The sequence below is a fragment of the Psammomys obesus genome, unplaced genomic scaffold, assembly GCF_907164565.1.
Source record: "Psammomys obesus unplaced genomic scaffold, mPsaObe1.curated_primary_1811, whole genome shotgun sequence".
NCBI classification, from domain to species: domain Eukaryota; kingdom Metazoa; phylum Chordata; class Mammalia; order Rodentia; family Muridae; genus Psammomys; species Psammomys obesus.
Genome location: NW_026586550.1, coordinates 9,778,403 through 9,798,735, shown reverse-complemented (window position 1 = coordinate 9,798,735; position 20,333 = coordinate 9,778,403). Strand labels below are relative to the sequence as shown.

Here is a 20,333-nt window from a genome sequence, read left to right as displayed (position 1 = left end):
ATCCTCTTTGCCTTTCAGGATGGGGATTGAGCATTTTAGTCAGGGTCCTCCCTCTTGATTAGTTTCTTTAGATGTACAGATTTTAGTAGGTTTATCCTGTATTATATGTCTATATGAGTGAGCATATACCATGTGTGTCTTTCTGCTTCTGGGACAGCTCACTCAGGATGATCCTTTCCAGTTCCCACCATTTACCTGCAAATTTCATGATTTCCTTCTTTTTCATTGCTGAGTAATATTCCATTGTGTAGACGTACCACAGTTTATCCATTCTTCAGTTGAGGGGCATCTGGGTTGTTTCCAAGTTTAGAACTTTTTTAAAACATAAAATCCAATTAAAAATCACATGAGGCTGGGTGCAGGTTTTAGGACAGCCAATGCTACAGAAAAACCTTAAAAAAAAAAAAAAGAATCACCTGGCACATCTATTTAGCTCTTTAATCATCTGTATTTGCAAACCTTGGTGCTCCCCTTTTTCTAAGAGGGTGAGAATTTGACATGCTTTAGCTGTTTAGGAAGAGCTTACATTCATGTCTTTTGATCTTAAACGTCAAAATCAACTTGACAGGTGACAGGTGCCCTCAGCATATCTCCGTAGGAGGTTCACATGGATGTGTCCTGTGTCATCTTTTGGTTAAATGTAAAGGTTATTTCCCATTGGAGCGAGTGATTTGTGGGGGGATACTTTCAGGTTGCATATCTGGGTCCCAGGAAAATCTTTAATCTTTGAATTAATAATTTCTATTAAAATATTGTCATTTCAATTATGCTATAATAAGTATAACAAGCCTGGCTATCCATTCTTTTCTGACATCATACACCTTAAAATAACTTTCAGGCTGGAAAGTGATTAAGAGCCCATGCTATACAAGCATGGAGTTTAGACCTAGGAACTAGCATAAAAAGCTGGACAGGGCTGCATAGGTGCCTATTAACCCTAGTACCTTGGGGGCATAGATGGGAAAGAGGCTCTCGAGGGCTTGCTAGTCAGTCATCACTCACGCTCTGGGAGGGGCTGGGGTAGGAAAGAAGCTGAGAACAGCACAGCACACCTAATATCCTCCTTTGGCTTCTGCATTCCTACAGACATGTACACCCACACACATGCTCACGGTGAGTTGTGACACATTGTTCCAGTTCCTTTGTAAGAAAAATAGGATTAGGACCCCATGACCCCTTGAACCTACTCCCTTGCTTCCCTCCCAAAGGCCACTATTTTTTTCTTTTTATAATTTATTTTTATTTTATGTGCAGTGGTGTTTAGCCTGCATGTCTGTCTGTGTGAGAATGTCAGATCTTGGGAGTTACAGACAGTTGTGAGCTACCATGTGGGTGCTGGGAATTGAATCCGGGTCCTCTGGAAGAGCAGTCAGTGCTCTTAACCACTGAGCCATCTCTCCAGCCCCCAAGGTCACTTCTTAATTCATCATTGCTTCTTCCTACTCATGTTTGGCACTTTCAAGGATGTGTTCGTAGGCATTAAGTAGTATTACTTTGCAGAGCAAAATATAGTAACTATTTTCATACTATATGAAACAATTTATAAATTCCTTTTCATTCAGCATGCTTTTTTAATAGTTTTGCATTCTTATAATTATTGAATAGTTACAGTATTCTGTTGTGCAAACATCTGATTTATGCCTTATGCTATAATGGAATCAGACATTTAGGTCCAATATTTTGCCAAGTGGATGCTTATTATATATACATATCTCATTGGTGAAACCTATGCCCTGTAAGAGGGCTTCTGCACATTATATAACTAGAAGTGAAAATCATGCTTGGGAGGTTTAGAGTCCTGTTTTCACTAGATACAGCTCTGTGTCTTAGTGTTTGCCCCAATGTAGTCTTACCTGCAGGCTCAGAATTCTTGTATTTTCCACACCATTGATGACACCCCTAATTATTGTTTGTGTGATGGAGACCAGAGGTTAGCCTTAGATCTCATGCTTCAGGGGCTATGCACACTACTTTTTGAAACAGGGTCTCTCACTAGCCTGGAACCTGCAGATTTAGGCTAGGTTGGCTGGCTAGCAAACTGTAGGGATTTTTCAGTCTCTATCTCCCCAGCACTGGAACTCAGGTCCTCATGTTTGTGTGGCAAGCACTTTACTGAGCCATCTCCCTAGCCCCAATTGTTGTACTTAAAAAAATAAATCATTATGATGAATGTAAAATGGATCTTAAAGAAGGCGTTTTTTCAATTGAGGACCCCTTCTGATAATTCTAGCTTGTATCAAGTTGACATAAAACTAGCCAGTACATTGGGTTATTTATTTATTTTTTTTTATGGATAGGAAATGATTATATACTAAATTCAGAGTGCCCTCTTTCCCTGGTTTCTCTGCCGGTATTTACTTAAAGCCTACTGGGTTATTTCTCTCAATTTTAATACATTTTAGTATGTCAAACCTATTGACCTTTCCCTTGGTGGTGTGTGTGATCCCTATGTTTTATTTATTTATTTTCTTTCTCTCTCTAATCAGATCTTTGTCAGTTTGGAGGAGTTGGGAGGAGGGAGAGTGAGAGAAGCAATGAAATGGTTGGATGGAGAAACGCAAAAATTCTGATAAAGGGCTGCCCTGAATGAAGAAAAGAAAGAGAAGGATAGGAAAGACTGCTCTAGGTATGTTGGAGGAGAAAGTTTATCGTACGTAAAAGGAGACATAGTCAGAGGCAGACACATTTGGGAGAGTCCACAGTGGACATGACCCTGACTGAAATGGGCCCTGTGGGAAGAAGGGGGACAGAAAGGAAAAGTTGAGAGAACGGAAAGAGGTTCAGGGCCCAAAAGGGCAAAGGTACAAAAAAGGGACGGGTTACCAAAATGGTTGGATTATATGAAGAGCTTCTGGGGAAAGGGCAGCCCAGCCTCTTTGGGCTGGAGAGTTTGGGATAGAGGGCTGGGTATGCCAGCCATACTCTGTAACAGATAGGGACTAAGGGAAGCTGGGAGAACCTGGCGGCCAGGTCCACTCGGATATATTAAATAGGCACCTCAGCCATTTCTACTAGGGTTTGAGACTTAACACTCGCCACTAGGCCCGCTATTTTTTTTTTCTGTTATTTGAAACCAGAGTTCTACTTAAGTAGATAAGTGAAGATAGCAAAGTGAGAAGGGTGACGCTCCGCTTACAGAGGCAGATGTAAAGTTCAGATAAGGCAGTTGGCTGGTGGCTGTCAGCAATCAATACTTGGATGGATCTGAGCACTACGTTTTAGTAGGCTACATAGCACCTCTGTGGGCTTCTTAAAAATGAAACCTGTCCCCCTTTTCGTCTGAGAGTCCGCTGTTGGGGCGATTAGCATGGACTTTGTAAAGGCTCCCAGGAGAATCAGCTGCTCGCCTGGCATGAGACCTGCCACCTCACCCCCATCCTGGTCTAGTAGGCCAGGGAGCCCCCAAGGCAGCCTGACATCACCGTCGCCAACCTGCTTGTAAGAATAATGTAAATTCCCGGGCTTTACGGAGGCTTTGGTTCAGAGGCCTGCGCCTCACCCTCCTGCTTCCGGCGATGGCCGTCGGAGGGCGCTGCGGCTCCGCGAGTCGCTTCCGGGCTTGGCGAGGGAGGGCGGGGCGTAAGCCGGAACCTGGTGGCGGGTTCCGCCCTCGCGCTGGGGAGGAGTCTCGCAGCATTGCTGGAGCTGAGGCGTTTTCTGCAGTCTTGTCGCCCTCCCCACCGACATCATGCTCCAGTTCCTGGTGAGTGGGGCCTCCGAGGATCGGGCCCCGCGGTCGCCTGGTTCTCCCAGTATCCCGGGTCGGCGGTGCACGGCTCTAGACTTGGGGCTCGAGCTGGTCGAGCGACCTCTGGGTCGCTCGCGTCGCTCCCCTCCGAAGTCCTTCTGTCTTTGCCTGGGTTTATAGGCAGTCGTTCACGTTCCGAAAACTTGGAGATGTCAGGGAGATTGGTGCGTTTTCAAAACCATTTACTGTGAGCTCTTTGCGTGATCCTCGTAGTAAGTTTGGTCTGAGGAGTCCTTAATGACTTGGCTCCTTTCCCCTCACCCCCATAGACCCTATCCTAGAGTCAACCTGATAGTTGGCTTATTGAGACCCTAGAGTGCCTTTCAAGAGTTGTGCATTAGCCACCTCAGGAGGTCGGAGCAAGAGACTCACAGGAGCCCTTTTCAGACCTTCACAGGTTGTACTTTAAGGAGAGAGTCAGACTGCACAAGTAACTTTTAGAACTCCCCTTTTTGGGAGGGGAGTGCAAAATTATTTCAAGTTTCCTTTTTGTATTAGCACGTTTTCTGGCAGAAATCAGGTACTTCTAAAAATTTCCTATTGGGGATTCCAGGATAACTTGCCAGTCAAATTTTCAGAACGTTTTCAAACTTGATGTTTCATCCTCTAATAAAGCAGACAGCAGCCTCTTTATTTCAGATGGTCAGTGGCCACCTGGTACTCTGGGAATGAGTTGCTTTGAATCCAGTTAGCCCAAACAGGATTGTTGACATAAACTGCCCCACAGGCTGCTGCTCCCCTGCCTCTGGGGGTTTCTGCAGTGTTTAACTAGGCATTAGTTTAGGAGGTAGGAGCAAGTGTCCAGCAGCTAGTGGAAGACTGTATAATTGGCTCCTTCTGCGTCTGCTGCTTACTGAGAAGTAGGGAGAACATTAATTTAATATACACTTAACTTTTTAAGTGCTTTTGTTGAATGAGTCTATTTGATGTGGGACTAAACTACACTGTACCAACATAGGTATTTGAGAATTTGAGAATTCAGATGTTTCAACATATAAGGGGAGATGCTGAAGCCTACCATTAGATTCTTACCTGAGATGTAACTGTTCTCTTCTCTCCTCTTCATTGCTTTTGTTGGGAAAGGTGGATACAGATGGACAGAGGTGGAATCACCTCAGGTTGGGGAACTTGCTCAAACTGTTAACTTCTTCAAATCTTGCTCTTTACATCAGCTGTTTCCTCCAGAGAACACTGGCCTAATGTTTAAGAGTTTACACTCTAGAATCACACTTGAATTTGTACCCTATCCTTATTCTCAAGATGTGGGGGTTTGGGCAGATTGTTTAAATTTTCTGTGCATCAGTTTGCACTTTGAGAGGTTTCAGAAGGGGCCAATACATCAAGCACCGACATTTAATAAAGGTTGAGATACAGCCCTTTCTCTTTTGAAGGTATCAGAAATCCAGATGATAGGGTGTGATGGAGTGATCCCAAGCTCAGTGTTTGCCTGCAGCTGCATACTGTATAGCTGTGTGATACATCTGGGGGCTCTTGAGAGCTTATGCATTTGATTGTGTTGCTTCTCTGCTCCTTTCCCCTTAGTTTAAAATGGATAAGCGTTATCCCTATTTCCACATTGCACTGCACAGCTTGCTCCTAGCTTGGCTGTAGTTATTTTAAGGAACACTGAGATGGTCCGATCGCGAGCCCTGCTGTGCCATTTCACAGCACCTGTAGTACTGCCACAGTTGTCACTCTTGCCTCTTGAGCCCAGCCTTCTCACCTCCTCCTCAACTCATCCCCGTTCAGCTTTTTGGGCCTGTGCACTGTGCTGTCTAGGTTCTGTCATGTTGTAACTCAGAATCGAAGTGTGAGGGTGACTGGCCCCTGCTCTTGCAGTGTGGTCCATATCTGGGTGTAGCAGCTGGGAAACTCCCTGTCTCTCTAATCTTTCGAGTTTTTACCGGCTTCTTCCTTCTGCTCTGAGTTACTGTGAATTGCTCAAGTCTGGGTCTTGAGCTGGCTGTGCTCTTAAATTTACCCTTAGGGAATGTGTTCTTTATCAATCTGTCACCTTTCACATCTTCAGTAATAGCTTCCAAAACTGTCTCTGTGTGTTCCAGATCCCTAGTATCAACTATCAACATCTCTTGTTTGCCTTTCTCTCAGAGTCAATTCATATGGATTGATTATTTCTTCCTGCTTTCCCAATCCTTTCCCCACACTTAAACTCCTACATTTTTGAAATTTTTGACATAAGCTTTGATTTCTTTCTTTTATTATGGGGGCTGGAGGGATGGCTCAGAGGTTAAGAGCACTGCTGCTCTTCCAAAGGTCCTGAGTTCAATTCCCAGCAACCACATGATGCTTCATAACCATCTATGATGATATCTGGTGCCCTCTTCTGACATTCAGGTGTACATGCAGGCAGAACACTGTATACATAATAAGTAAGTAAGTAAGTAAATAAATAAATAAATCTAAAAAACCCCCCCAAACTTCTTTATTTTATTATTCATTTTATTTATTATTACTTTTATTGTTGATATATGTCTGACATATATACTCATTTGTTTATGTAATCTTAAAGTCATGTAATACAGTAGGTGTATTTTCAGGACAGCAAAGTGTTTTTTTTCTTACATCACATTTATTTATTTATATACCTACCTGTTTATTGCTTTGTCTCTACTGTGGGGGCCTGCAAGTGACAGCCTCTGGCACTTGTTCTTCTTCCATGTGGGTTCTGGGGATTGAACTCAGGTTGCCAGGCCTGGTGGCAAGGGTGTTTACCTGCTGAGCCATTTTCCAGGCCAGGCCTGCTGTGTAGTCTCCAGTAGGATCTCTAATTGCTCTGTGCCTCAGTTTGCCCGGCATAAACTGGGCCATTAATAGTGGCTTTATAAAATTGTGAAGACGAGTTAATGAGAGAGTTAGAACATTGCCTTTCATGTGGGCTATCAGGTCTTCATGGCTGACTCACGGAAGCTTGCTCTGTTGGGGTAAGTTATTTCCTTTCTGCTCTCAGCTGTTGAGAGCCCTGGCTGCTCTTCCAAAGGATTTGGTTCCATTTGCTGTGTAGGGTAGAGGCTCATAACATCTGTAACCCCAATCCTAGGGGAGCTGGCGTTCTTGTTTGGCCTCTGTGGGCACTGCACACAAGTAGTGTACATTATACATGTGGGCAAGACAAACTTAGCTTTCATTAATTCTAGTTAGTTAATGTATAGTTTTGAGTTGTAGATGTTCTTACCATAAACTAAATATCATTTTAGTTTTCCTTTTCAATGCTAGCATGTGGCTCTATTTGCTTAATTCTTTTTCTTTTCTTTTTTTAAAGATTTATTTATTATGTATACAATGTTCTATGTGCATGTACACTTGCAGCCAGAAGAGGACACCAGATCTCGTTATAGGTGGTTGTGAGCCACCATGTGGTTGCTGGGAATTGAACTCAAGACCTCTGGAAGAGCAGCCAGTGCTCTTAACCTCTGAGCCATCTCTCCAGCCCTTAATTATTTTTCTTTAAGATTTATTTTTATTATTTTAAGTGTTTGCGTTGGTGTGTGTGTATCTGTGGGGCAGAGACATTAGATTCTCTGGTGAGTTACAGGTAGTTGTGAGCTGCCTGATCCTTTGCTAGGAATGTTCTCATCCTCTGCATGTGCTCTCAGCCGGCTCGCCAGTCCTTCTTTTTAGACTCTTAAACCCTGGTCAGTAACTTGGGCTTGGCTATGTTATTTTTGAGAGTACAATTTGATGAGTCACAGTTCAGACTCGTGGGCCACTTTGGGTAAGATAAATGTGGTTTTGTTTGCTAATCTCCAGACACAGCAGCCTTCTGAAGGGGCCGGGCTCCAGCAGCTGGTAGATGTCTCTGTTTTGAAGTAGGCTTTTTTAGTGTTGATGGATAAAGTGTTGTTGACTGATGTGTTCACGTGTTAAAAAAAGTTCATTTATAATAGTTTCACATTTCTCCAGACTCTCTCTTTCATTTGGCTGGTTCTTTTTTGTTCTTTTGGCATGTCCATTCTTTGTAACAAAGTCTAGTTTGGAAGCTACAAAGTTGTCTTTGGTTTCTTCCATTTCATCCCAGGTACCTGGATTATATTATGATTTTTTTTTTCTTTGGCATCGCGACAAAAATTTCCCCATTTAATGTATGTAATTCAGTGCTTTAGTGTGCTCAGATTGTGTAGCTATCACTCCTCTCTGGTTTTATATAAAAAGAAACTGTGTAGTGTAAGGATTCATTTTTCATTTCCCTCTTCTACTTGGACAGTCACTGGTTATTTTGTATCACTATGGAATTGTCTGTTTTCTGTATTTTTTAATATACTCATACAGCATATCCTCTTTTTTGACTGCCCTTGACAACACTGTCAAGGCTGGTGTGTGTGTATATGTGTGTGTGTGTGTGTGTGTGTGTGTGTGTGTGTGTGTGTGTGTAAATGAATCAGCCAGTGCTTCATTTCTTTTTATGATGTCTGTTTGTAAAATTTTGTTAATCAACTTGCCATTGTTTCAACTTTGGTGTTAGGAATGGTTAAGCCAGGAATATTGATGTAGGCATTTTTGTTGGGGCTTATGTTCCATTTTTTGGTTTATGCCCACATTGGAGCTGTCACATCATGTAACCCTGCACCAGCTCTTTGAGAAGTGGCTAGATGGCTTTCCAGATTAGCCATGCTGCTGTACACCAGCGGACTGTCAAGACCCTTAGTCTCCTCGGCTTGCCAACATTTGTTTGTTCTGTTTTGTTTTGAGAAAAGCCATCTTAGTGGGTGCGGCATGGTTCCTCAAGGTTTTGATTTGCATTTCCTCAATGACTAACTGGTCAAACATCTCATGGGCTTGTTGACTGTCTCCTTTGGAGAAATCACTTCAGAGCTTTTGCTTTCTTTTTAAAATTGAGTTATGTTTCTCTTTCAGGTAACTGTAAAAGATCTTTATTCTGGATAAATAAACCATCAGATATATGGTTTGCAAATAATTCTATTTTGTGGTTTGTCCTTTTTCTTTGATGATATTCTTTGAAAGGCAAACATTTTAAAATTTTACATATTGTGTGTGTATGTGTGTGTATTGGTGTATGTATGTACACATGAATATGCAGGACTAGTTGGCTGTGTAGGCCGGAGGCCAGGTTTGGACTTCCTTCTCTTCTCTGTTCCTGCCTGTTGACCATGTCCTGAAGCGAGCATGTTTTCATGACCTCCTTGGTTCTCCTTCATTTCTCTGAATGAACAACACTTCTCCCGTTGTGTTGTGCATAATATTCAAAATGTCTCAGCCAAGCAGTGGTAACACACGCCTGTGATCCCAGCACTTGGGGAGGCAGAGGCAGGTGGATCACTGAGTTTGGGGTCAGCCTGGTCTACAAAGAGAGTCCAGGACAGCCAAAGCTACACAGAGAAACCCTGCCTCAGTAAACAAACAAACAAATAAATAGTCGCATTATAGATCTGGTAGTGTCCTGAATCTGGAACATGGTGCTGTTTATTGAGGCCCGTAGACTTTGTTTTGTGTTGTGTTCTAAATTAACTTCCTTTCTCTTGTGCCCCAGTACTTGGTGACATTGTCAAAACAGAGCCATACTAGATAGCCTTTGTTTATTTTGAGACACACATAGTAAGAATTAGGAATTGGGGCTGAAGAGATGCCCTCCAGAGGTCCTCAGTTCAATTCCCAGCAATCACATGGTGGCGCACAACCGTCAATAATGAGGTCTGGTGCCCTCTTCTGGCGTGCAAGTGTACATGCACACAGAACATTGTACAACACATTAAAAAAAAAAAAGAATTGGGAACTGTAAGTCTGAGCTGGAACATGCCAGTGTTAGGCTGTTTTAGAGACTGGGAAGCTTAGCAGAGTTGGGGTAGGCTGAGTGGCTCAGCGGAAGGCATGCAGATGGCACTCAGAAACCAGAGTTCTCGTGTCAGTGTTTCTTCGCCATGTCTGTTTTCTTCCTGCTAGGTATTAGAATTAGCATCCTCAAGGATTTATTTCCTCTCCTTTTAAATTTTGTCTCAAATTTAATTATTTGAAAATTTCAAAAACTTGTGGTTTGAATCTGCTAGAGTGAAAAAAGCAGTTCTCACATGACAATGGAAATGATTTTTAAAAAGCATCAGAGAATGGTCAGCGATTAGAAACTAGATAGCCTCTTTGTGTTTCTTGCTAGCAGCAAATCAATTTAAAATTGCTTTTGGAATTCAAAGGTTAAGTAGAGGAGAGACCCAGTTGTGTTTCTTGTTTTTGTTTTTGTTTTTCCTTTTTACCCTTTAGGGGTTATTTTTACTGTTTTTAGTGTGTTGGGGGCAGGGCGTTCATTGCCAACAGTAACAAGGTGTTGGTTATTGCTGGAGTTGGTTGGCGGTGGACTCGGTTGTGAGTTAGCCAGCCTGGTGATGGGAACTGAACTCTGGTTCTCTGGTCCTCAGCGGTGTTTTAACTGCTGGTCCATCTCTCCAGAACCCCCGTCTGTATCCTGGCCACACCTGCATCTAGTTGGAAGGTCACCTGTACACACCTCATGTGTGATTGACAGTACCATTAAGTGCTGTTCTTTGATTTCTGTTGTAAGTTCTCTATTGAGATTGAGCAGAAGCAACACTGTTTAAACGAAATAATGGGGATAAAAGGTAGATGCCAGTTTGAATTTATTAAGTTAGAAACTAGCCTGCAGTTTCGAGCTCTGAAGTAAAGAATTGCTGGGGGAAAGCAGAATTATCATTAAAATGCAAAGTAGTGGAGCTCTGGTCCATTTGTGTATAGGGAGTAACTCTAAATTTTCAGGCGAATACTCACCCAGTGAAACAAACATTTATAGTTCTCTAAAAATTGTTCCTGTCCCTTTAGTGGTTGAGTGGGAGCCACAGACCTCAAGCATCCTGCCCTTTATCCCCACCCTTGGTGTTGTGCTAGGCTCCATGATGTGTCAGAGTTTCCTGTTCTTTTTTGCCCTTGGGGATCTGAGTTTCTGAGTAACTCAACTTGTCTGGTGCTGCTTTGTGAAAAACCCTGAGCAAACCACTATAGTGCTTTTGAAATATGGAGAGTTTGAACTCCAAGAGTCCCTTTATTTTCTAAACTCTTTTGATTCAAATGATTTTTTTTTCTTTTTCTTTTCTTTCTTTCTTTTTTTTTTTTTTTTTTTTTTGAGACAAGGTTTTTCTGTGTAGCCTTGGCTCTCCTGGACTTGCTTTCTAGACCAGCCTGGCCTGGAACTCAGAGATCTACTTGCCTCTGCCTCCGCAAGTGCTGGGATCACAGGAGTGTGCCACTGAGCCTGGCTATTTGTTGTTGTTTTCAGACCAAGTCTTGCTGTGTAGGTGTGGGTTGGAATTCTGATTGTGTAGCTGGGACTCTCTGTGTAGACCAGGACGGCCTCTCCTTGTCAAGGATCCTTATGCCTCTGTCTCATGAATGTTGGATGGCAAGAGTGAGCCACTGTGCCCAGGTCCGGTGTGTGTTTGTAACTGACTTTTTATAGGCTATGGACAGGAGTACCACAAATAAACAGTAACAAACAATAGTGACAAAATCAGAATCAACGTTGGTTTCTAGACTTCCGTTCAGGACTTTATGGGGACTTGGAGGGGGTAAGGGGAACTTGCTCCTAGCCACCGATTATTCTGTTGTGGGCTTTTAAATGTTGGTACATGGCACATGCGTGTGATTGTGTCGTAGAAGAAAGTGTGACTCCTGTGTTGTATGCACTCCTACACTGACACCCTGAGCATCACAGACATGCTCTTCTTGGAGAGATGTGGCGTGTGTCTGGCTTGGTTGCGGGCTCAGGGTGGTTTTGTCTGAAGCATAACTCCTGTTCTGTTCTTTCAGCTTGGATTTACTTTGGGCAACGTGGTTGGAATGTATCTGGCTCAGAACTATGACGTAAGTGGCCATGTTCACATCTGTCTTGACTTCTGTAACTGTTGCATAGTTATTTTTCTCTCTCAAGGTGGTTTACCTCCTAGCGTAAATGAGGTCCCTAAGAGTGAGTCCTTAATTTTATGGACAGCTTTTCTGTTAGAACAAGTAACTGAATTCACAGAAGTGTTCCCTTAGAGAGCGTGGTCATGTAAGGAAGGCATTTGCTCAAGTGGGGAGTTAGGTCAACCTCACTCTAAGGATGAGGGTGTCACAACCAGATGGGGATCCTAGAAGTGGTTTTAGAAAGACAGGGTTATATTTTCTTCTGTACTAAGAGTTTTCGTGTGACAGCAGGGTTCCCATCACTTGCATATCATTTTCTAGTTAGGGACGTTATTGCTTTATCATTTATTGCGTATAAATATGTCTTTTAGCTAGCACTGAGTTGAAGGCCCGAGTGCGTATGTAAAGGGTGAGCTGGGTCTGGCTTTCAGAGAGTGAGCATAAACTTGACACTGATAGCTTGTGTATGTGGGTATGAAGCAAGGAAATATCATTACTATTAGGGCTCCTCCAGGGGAGATCAAAGCCATGACAAAGCTATTTGTCCTTAAAAGGAGAGACATGCAAGAATATTGGTTGTTCTTTCTACCTATAGCAAAATTATAATGCTCCTTTTTTCTTTTTAAAGATGCCAAACATGGCTAAAAAGCTTGAAGAGATTAAAAAGGACCTGGAAGCCAAGAAGAAGCCCCCCAGTTCCTGATGCCCACCTGGCACTGCATTCTGGACCCACCAGTTCCGTCCTGAGGGGCCTGCCTCTTTCATAGCCACACCCGAAGCTCTGTTGCTCTCGGGTCTCAGATCCCGTGTGTTGCCTCAGAGCCAGCACAGGCAGAAGTCGGGTCAGCTTTGCTTCCAGCAGCTCCCCCTCCTCCTGTATCTTCTGTCCAGCTGCTTCTGAGTCCTAAGACTATGGTGCTAGGTTAGCAAACGCGGCCTGTACTTGTACTCGCTCACCTGTCCTTTGCGAGTTCTGCCGCCTGTTGTCAAAAGAAAAATGAATGGATTTGGATAGCTGCTTTTACTGTCTAGCAGCTTGCTAGATGAAACTCAATCTTGTTGTCAAATTAAACTCAGTACCTTTAAGCCAGTTTCCGGTGAATTATCCATTTATTTTATATTGTTATCAAGGAGCTGCATGATTGATAATTAACCAGTAAACTCTGGGAAAACTTAAAACATTCAAAATAGTTGTTGTTCAAAGGAAGTTCAGTCTATTTAGTCTTTTTAGTCCTTAATGATATAGTTGAACTGACTCTGCCATCAAAGGTCCATTCTTTATGCTTGTGCTTGGCATGATATGACGGGTGGATAAGTAAGAAACTGTTGATAAAAGAACGTTACTTGGTTTTACATTAAATTTGTACTAATTGTATAACTTTATAGCGATTCCCCTCAGAGAAATGTGGTCTAAAGTGTGTGATAAAATGAGTCTCTTGGGGACCTTCTGCTACTCCCCACAGTTGAAGCTTCTTCCCCCCTGAATTCAATATGATGTTCAAGCATCATCATCTCCCAGGGTGACTACCCAGGGATGTGGTAAACTCCTGGGCTCAAGCAATCCCCCTGCAGTAGCCTCCATGTGCTGGGACTACAGGTGTGTACCATGGTGTCTGGCCTAGTCCATAATTGTTTTAATCAAAAAAAATTTTAAAGCTAACTGTTCACACAGGAGATGATATGAAAGTGATTTTTGCCTCTGTCTTGTTCCCAGGTCCAAATCCTCAGGCATTCCTGTTGTCAGTTTCCTGTGTGCCTTTGAGAAGGACTGTTTTTATTCTTTTTACAACAGTTGGTGGCAAATTATATATACATACACACTCAAATTCTTTTTGTTTTGTCCTTTCAGTTTTGTTTGTTTGACATGTGTCACGAAGCCTCTACTTTATAGTCAAGGATGACCTTGAACTTCTGATTCTCCTCTGTCTCTCAGGTGCAGGGATTATAGGTGTTTACCACCATGCCTAGTTTTTTTTTTTTTTCTTTTTCTTTTTTTTTTTTCTTTTTTGAGACAGGGTCTCACTGTGTAGCCCTTGCTGTCCTAGAACTTGCTGTGTAGAACAGGCAGCCTCAGAGATCTGCCTGTGTCGACCCCCTCAGTGCTGGGATTACAGGCGACTCATCATACTTGCCTGGCTTTTTTATTTTTGATGGAGAACATTCCTGTCAGCATGTTAACCTTACCCCTTTGCTCTCTGTGTAAGACCCCATTGACTGGGGATCGGGAGTTGGACGTGTCCTGATGAGTGGTGTTTCTTTGCTGCTGTGGGGGAGCTGCACCTACTGTCCACATCTGCCCAGCTCGTAGCTATAAGCTACACCCTAACAGTCTAGTTGGTATTAAAACAGAGCGTCTTGTTTCAGAGGCCTGCTGGGTAGCTTCTTTTTGAAGATGTCTTAGCAACAGCAAGTTTCAGGAATTGCTTAGAGACTGCTGTTCTCAGGGATGATGATACTCACTCACGTGGGCGTCAGCACATGGCGCTCCTCCCAAGAGACAGCTAACCCCGGGAAGTCACCCTTATGCGAGACAGAAGAAGAGCAAATTATGGTTCAGCTTCTTTTTCCCCCAACAGTTGGGAGTGAGCAGAGGGTGCGCTCTTCTGAAACTCTTTGTAACACCTACCTCTTGAGGGTTTTGTGGGAAACAGTTGAGATGCTGTCCATGCTCTGTTCTATCGTGCTTTCCCAGCTGTCCAATAAATAGCAGATACTAGTTGAAACGTGCTGCTTTGGGCTATCCTACTTCCGTATTTCTGGGGTCACTTTGGAGTCAGTTCATGAATCATGGACAGTGTGGTGCTATTCTGTGGTCAGTCTCTTGGATATTGATGAGAATACACAGTATCCAGTATCTACTGAGCTTGTATCGTCTGGCTCAGAATATTTGACTGTGAACAACAGCCTCAGAGAAGAAAGGTGTGCCATACTTGAGGACATTCAGAATGCTGGATAGAGGCTTACTTAGCAAGCTGTTTGCAAAAAAAGGACCATCATGACAGTTTCCTTGTATGAGTGGCTGCCTTGGAGATAATGGGCTTTAGATATTAGATTAAGTCTTTATTATAAATATAAATAAAGATTTCTTTATATTATCTTTACGTGTGTGTCTCCATGTGTGTATGTATGTTTGTGTGAGTGCAGGTACTCTGTGGAGACAAGAGGGTTCAGATCCTGTGGAGCTGGAGTTAGAGATGCTTGTTAGTCACCTGACGGGGATACTGGGAACTGAACTCAACTCTCTGGATGAGCAGCAAGTGCTGTTAACTCCTGAGCCATCTCTTCAGTCCCAAGGTCTTTTTACGTTATATTATGTAGTCAAACTCGATGACTGAGGGCTTCCCTCAGGAGCGACTCTTACCTGTACCGGTGGAATTGTTTCTGTAAGGGGAGCCTTATTAATTTGGCTCCACCGTAGTAGAAATTGGCACACAGTATAGGCTAGTTGCAAATTTGCGACTCAGGTTCAGTCTCCTGGTTTTTGCTATTTTTATTTTCTGGTCCTGGGGATCAGACTCCAGTCCTTGAGCATGCTGGGCAAGTGCTGCCCTGGAGAGCTGTATCCCCAGCCCTGGCTGGCTGTTCTGTAGCAGTGAAGGGTAGCTCAGTTCTTGGGCAAGACATTTGCCATTGACATACATGTTGGAAGACTCTGGAACTGTTGTTAAGTCATGGGGAGGCAGCGGTTGGAAATTAGTAATATGTTTGGGGTTGCGATGGTGATCATGGGAAGACCCATCACCAAGACATGCCTCTGCTTCTCCTTTTAAAAAAATACCTGAGGAGCTGGAGAGAGAACTCAGTGGTTAAGAGCACTGGCTGCTCTTCCAGAGGTCCTGAGTTCAATTCCCAGCAACCACATGGTGGCTCACAACCATCTAAAATGGAATTTTATGATCTTTTGTGTCATGTAGGTATCTATACAGATAGAGTGCTCATACGTATAAGTAAATAAATCTTTAAAAAAAAATACCTGAAAATTCTGGGATACATATTTTTAAGAACTTTGCCTTGGGTGACCCTTCCTCCCTCTCATTCTATTTCCTGTTCTCCCTTCCTCCATTTTCTTTTCTTCCCTCTTTTCCGGTTTCGTCTTCTCTTCCTCCCCTTTACTATTCTAATTTAGCTCTCTATCCCCTCATCTGTCTATCCGTCCTCATTCGTACATCCTCTATCCCATCATCCCTATAACATTCTCCATCCACCATCCACTCAGCCGTCTTTCATCCATGACATGTGAAATAGAAAACTTTAGGATTGTTGGGATTTTTTTTTTTTCTTTTTCCAAGACAGGATTTCTCTGTGTGGCCCTGGCTGTTCTGGACCAGGTTCGCCTCAAACTCAGAGATTCACCTGCCTCTGCCTCTGGGATTAAAGGTGTGCACCACCATCGCCCAGCGTGATTGTTGGAAATTTAATTATTATAATAAACTTAAGACGTATCCTTAAACTATAAACCTAGGGAAAAGAACACCTAACATTTAGTATTTGCAAAGGCTGACATTTCGTGAGTGATTACGATGGCATCTTTCAAGTTCTAAGTTGGTGTTTTATGGAGTTAAGCAGATACCTACTTCTGGTGTAAGGTAGAAATTCCATTTCTCTTTTTTCTGACTTACTCAGTTTTCTTTACCATAGCTACAGAGAAAAGTAAGATGCATGATTTTCCTCATCTGTCCTGCTGGTCAGGGTGCACATGTCCACATGTGTAATGTTTTCATTTCCATGAGCTGTTCACGCCCTAGATACTGCAATAGTGTTTGTTTTTCTGTTGAGGTCTCCCACATTTTAAATGTTACTTTCAGTCTCCTTGTGAAAGAACACTCTACTGTATGGTAGCAAATGAGGTCTTTCTGAAGCTTCCAGGCTTGGGATTGCTCCTGACGCATTTGAATGAGTTCTTTTTTCCCTGTCTTGGGGCCTTGCCCTATGGAAAGGAACAGGGTAGTGAAGGGAAAATATTTTAAGGCCTTGCTTGTTCTTTATAAGGAGTTTGTGGTACTTAGAATTGTGGGGGTTCAGTATATACTTTACCTAGGTCTGTTTGCAACATATTCAGCCAAGTGAAGAGGATGTCAAAGATGGCAATTTTATTAAGGCACAGTGAAGGCAAAAATAACGGAGGGGGATTTTATGGAAAGACTTCAGGGTGGAGCATGGCCAGACGGTGGGGAAAGCATGGTGAGTTGTGTCATCTTTCATGTGCAAATGCACAGGATTGGGATAAAGTGCAATGTAAGTCCAGTGTTCACTTAGTGAGACTTTCAGTCCCTTTATGTTTGAGTGGTTTAAGGGTCTGAGGGTGATTGTAATGTTTAGAGGTACTTTTGCAAGCAGAGTCTCTGCATTGAAACCAACTGTGCTCATTCGTTATTCACAAGAGATTGGTTCCAGGTCTTCTGGAGAGAGCAAGATCCAAGATGTTCAAGTCGCTGATGTAGTGGTGTGTACCCGCATACGGCTGCCACCTCCTTTGAGGGGAGAAAAGTAATAGTTTACGAAAACCGAGATGATGGATCTAAGTCTTCGTGACATGCGAATGCCAAGTGCAGGAGATCATGCACGCGCTCAGTTGCTGTGTTCTAGTTTCCTTTCTGTTGCTGTGATGAAACCCTCAACCAAAAGCAACTTGAGCAAAAAGTTTATTTTGCTTACAGGTTACAGACCATCAAAGGAAGCCAGGAGCTAAAGGCAGGAACCCAGAGGCAGAACTCGAAGCAGAGGCCTAGGAGGAGTGCTGCTTATTGATTTGCTTCCCCTGGCTTGCTCAGCTACCTCACACAGCCCAGGTCCACCTAACCAGGATAGCATAGCCTACAGAGGGTTGGGCCTCTTTACATCAATTAGCAATTACGAAAATGCCCCATAGACATGTCCCCAGGCCAATCTGATATGGCCAGTTCTTCAGTTGAGGTTCCCTCTTTCCAGATCTGTTGAGCTGACACCTGAAGGTAGTTAACTATATGGATGACTTTAAGGAGTTTCAAAGGCGGCTTTGAGCAAATTTGATGTGCAGCTTACAAGAATGCGATGCAGCCATACTTGATGTCCTAGCTCGTTTCATCATCTGGAAGGTGAGCTGCTATAAGAGGGTTGCATTTTTACCAATACTCTGTGATATTAGCAAACAAAAACCAAATCCTACCAAGAGAGGGGCTGGGAGGGAAGTGCCTTTAAGGTGACTAGAGTCTGACCGCGTCTGCTGCTCCATCATCGAGATAGGCAGTCATAGTTGGCCTGAGTATGGGGTGGGGAAGAAAGTGCTGATCTTGAGCAGAGCCAGGTCTGACCGTGATGGTTGAAGGCATTGGCTAGTGAAGACCCTGGCTGAAGCTGCCGTGGGCTGTGCCATTGCTTTCCCTGAGAGACTCAGGTTGCTTGAAGGTGGCCAGTGATTCCAAGTACACGTACTTGATCCAAGTTTCCTTTCTTTTTTTCCCCTTCTATACTCCCCGAATCATGTCACCCATGTTTGTCTTACCATCTGATGCAAGGTTCTTAGAGTTCTGTTAAGGTTCAGAAATGTGACTAGCATTCCTGACAATAGCGGAAACACCCTGACTCAAAACATTTTAAAGCCGGTTGCGTAGGGAGGCCTCTGCTTCAAGCCAGGTGTGCTATTGGTGCTGTGTGTGGGCCTTTGGAGTCTCCACCATTGTGATTGGCCAAGTATTGGCCGTGCTAATTAGTAAGGCAGAGGTAGCCGTGTTCCTGGTCAAACCTGGTTGAGCACATTCTGTGGAGCTTGGAAGTGTTGACAGACACACAGGGAACCTAACAACCTAGGCTCCAAGTAGGCTAAAGGTGTGATTTAGCAGATAAACTGTCATGAGAAAAGCATATGTCCAGTATAGAAACCATGTACACAGTAGTAACAAAATGGTCACAACAGCATAGTAACTGCGGGGGACTCCTCCTTTTCAAGACACATTTAGCGAGACTGACTGATAGTGAAATCAGAAGTGTAGAATGGCAGCAAACAGGATAGGGATCTCCATCTAGTCACCCATTTTTCTAATGGGAAAAATGACACTGTTCTCAAGAGGAAGGAGGAGGCCTCGCTTTGCAGTGATTTTTTTTTTTTTATCAGAGACATTTATTGAACAATTAGAGTTTAATACATTGTGAAGAGCCCAAGACACAGCTTCCCTCAAAGGGCTCACGGATGCATGGGAAAGACTGACTGGTAGGACCTCTGAGTACTACCCAGAACTTGGTGTTCTCAGAAACAAGCTAGTTCTTAAATGGAGAAGCAAGTGTTAGCAATAACACCATGGTCTTAGTTGTAGTTTTGGTCTTCCTAGTAAGGCAGGTATGAGCCTCTTTCCTCCCTCACTGCACCCACAGGCGGTGGCATTTCCAGTTGATGACCGTGCATAGAGGTGCTGATCTCATGATGGTTGGCTTGTTTCAACCTCTTTTCTTTGATGGAATAAGGCCAGCTTCTTTCTGAAGGGAAACGGCATTTCTTTACAGGAACTTGATGCTGAGGTAAAGGGGAACCAACAAAGAGAGACTTAAGGCAAATAAAACGTATGAAAGTATGGACTGCCGTGAGGAGGGCCTGCTAAGCCTTAGGACGCAAGGTTGCTGTTTCCTAGAGATAGGGTAGAGAAGCCTGAGATCGCCAGGTAAGGCCTTCCCCCAGATGTGAGGCCACAGGTCTCATGACCTGCATAGGCAGGGTGCTTCTGGCAATCTCCGATTTCTAGGCTGGTATGACAGGGAACATCAAGCCTAGTGAGGCCAGTCAGTCTGTGAGGCTTCCCCTTGGGGAACGAAGGCTTGCAGTGCTTCCCATCTTCAGGAAGAGTTAGGCTGGACATGGGAAGAAAGCAGCTGTAGGCCGTTGGTGGTAAGGGTAGCAGGCAGGCTGGGAAGGAGACACAGCCAACATGCCTGCTGGCGAGTGGAGGAATCTGCTGGCAGTAATCTCCTCCATAGGGTCTGGGGTGTGTGCTCCTGGTGGCTTTCTTTGCCTGTAGCTCAACTCCGGCTGTGGTAGTTAACTGTCCGCTTGTATTAGGTCTGATGAGTGATGTTGCTGGCCTTAGCCCACGCTGGGAAAGTGTCCAGGTGGAAGAGGCTGACTCCCCAAGTGTTGATGGCCACCATCACAATCACCAGGCCAATGACATTGACTCCCAGGCCAGCTTTCACCTGCAGGACAAAAGCCAGAAGACCCTGGTCATTCTGAGTCAACAGCAGTCAGATTTGTCTCAAGTGAGCCCTTTCTAGGGCTAGCCTGTAGCCTTGTCCCCATGCAGATCTGGTTTCTCCCAGGGGCTGCCTGGGCTGCTCTATTCTGCCTCACTGAGTTGCACCCATCGGTGGAAGGACTGGAAAGGCAGGAGGCAGTGGGGGATGGGAGAGACTGATAAGAATCACTGCTGCTTCTGGCCTGCAGCATGCCCATCCTACAGTAGAAGCCTAGGAGACCTGTGGGCTACTTGGGAAACTCTGGGGAATGTTGTTATTCGGAACGTAGAGCCTCCTAAGTGCTCATGGACATTAAGAATGTAGGAGAGGCTGTATTTTGCCACTGTTACAATCCCCCATCCCCACCCCCACCCCCCATGGAACAGCTGAGGGATATAGAGTACCTTGGGTTACTTACAGAAGTAGCTGCCACTGCTCATCACTGCCTGCCCCCGACACACACACACACACACACACACACACACACACACACACACACACACAC

General features: G+C 43.9%; 2 protein-coding genes across 2 annotated transcripts in view; one reads left to right on the top strand and one right to left on the bottom strand.

Annotated features, from left to right (window-relative positions):
- Nucleotides 1-3,609: 3,609 nt before the first annotated feature.
- Stmp1 (short transmembrane mitochondrial protein 1) lies at nt 3,610-12,719 on the top strand. The gene is made up of 3 exons (XM_055601991.1): nt 3,610-3,703; nt 11,534-11,587; nt 12,258-12,719. Exons 1-3 carry the CDS (start codon nt 3,689-3,691, stop codon nt 12,330-12,332), a joined length of 144 nt encoding a protein of 47 aa, XP_055457966.1. The 5' UTR covers nt 3,610-3,688; the 3' UTR covers nt 12,333-12,719.
- A 5,984-nt stretch (nt 12,720-18,703) lies between these two features.
- The window catches only part of Slc13a4 (solute carrier family 13 member 4), a 42,214-nt gene continuing 40,584 nt past the window's right edge, over nt 18,704-20,333 (bottom strand). The window contains exon 16 of the mRNA XM_055602096.1: nt 18,704-19,789. Coding sequence (XP_055458071.1) covers nt 19,652-19,789 — 138 coding nt within the window. The 3' untranslated portion in view covers nt 18,704-19,651. The remainder of the gene's footprint in view (nt 19,790-20,333) is intronic.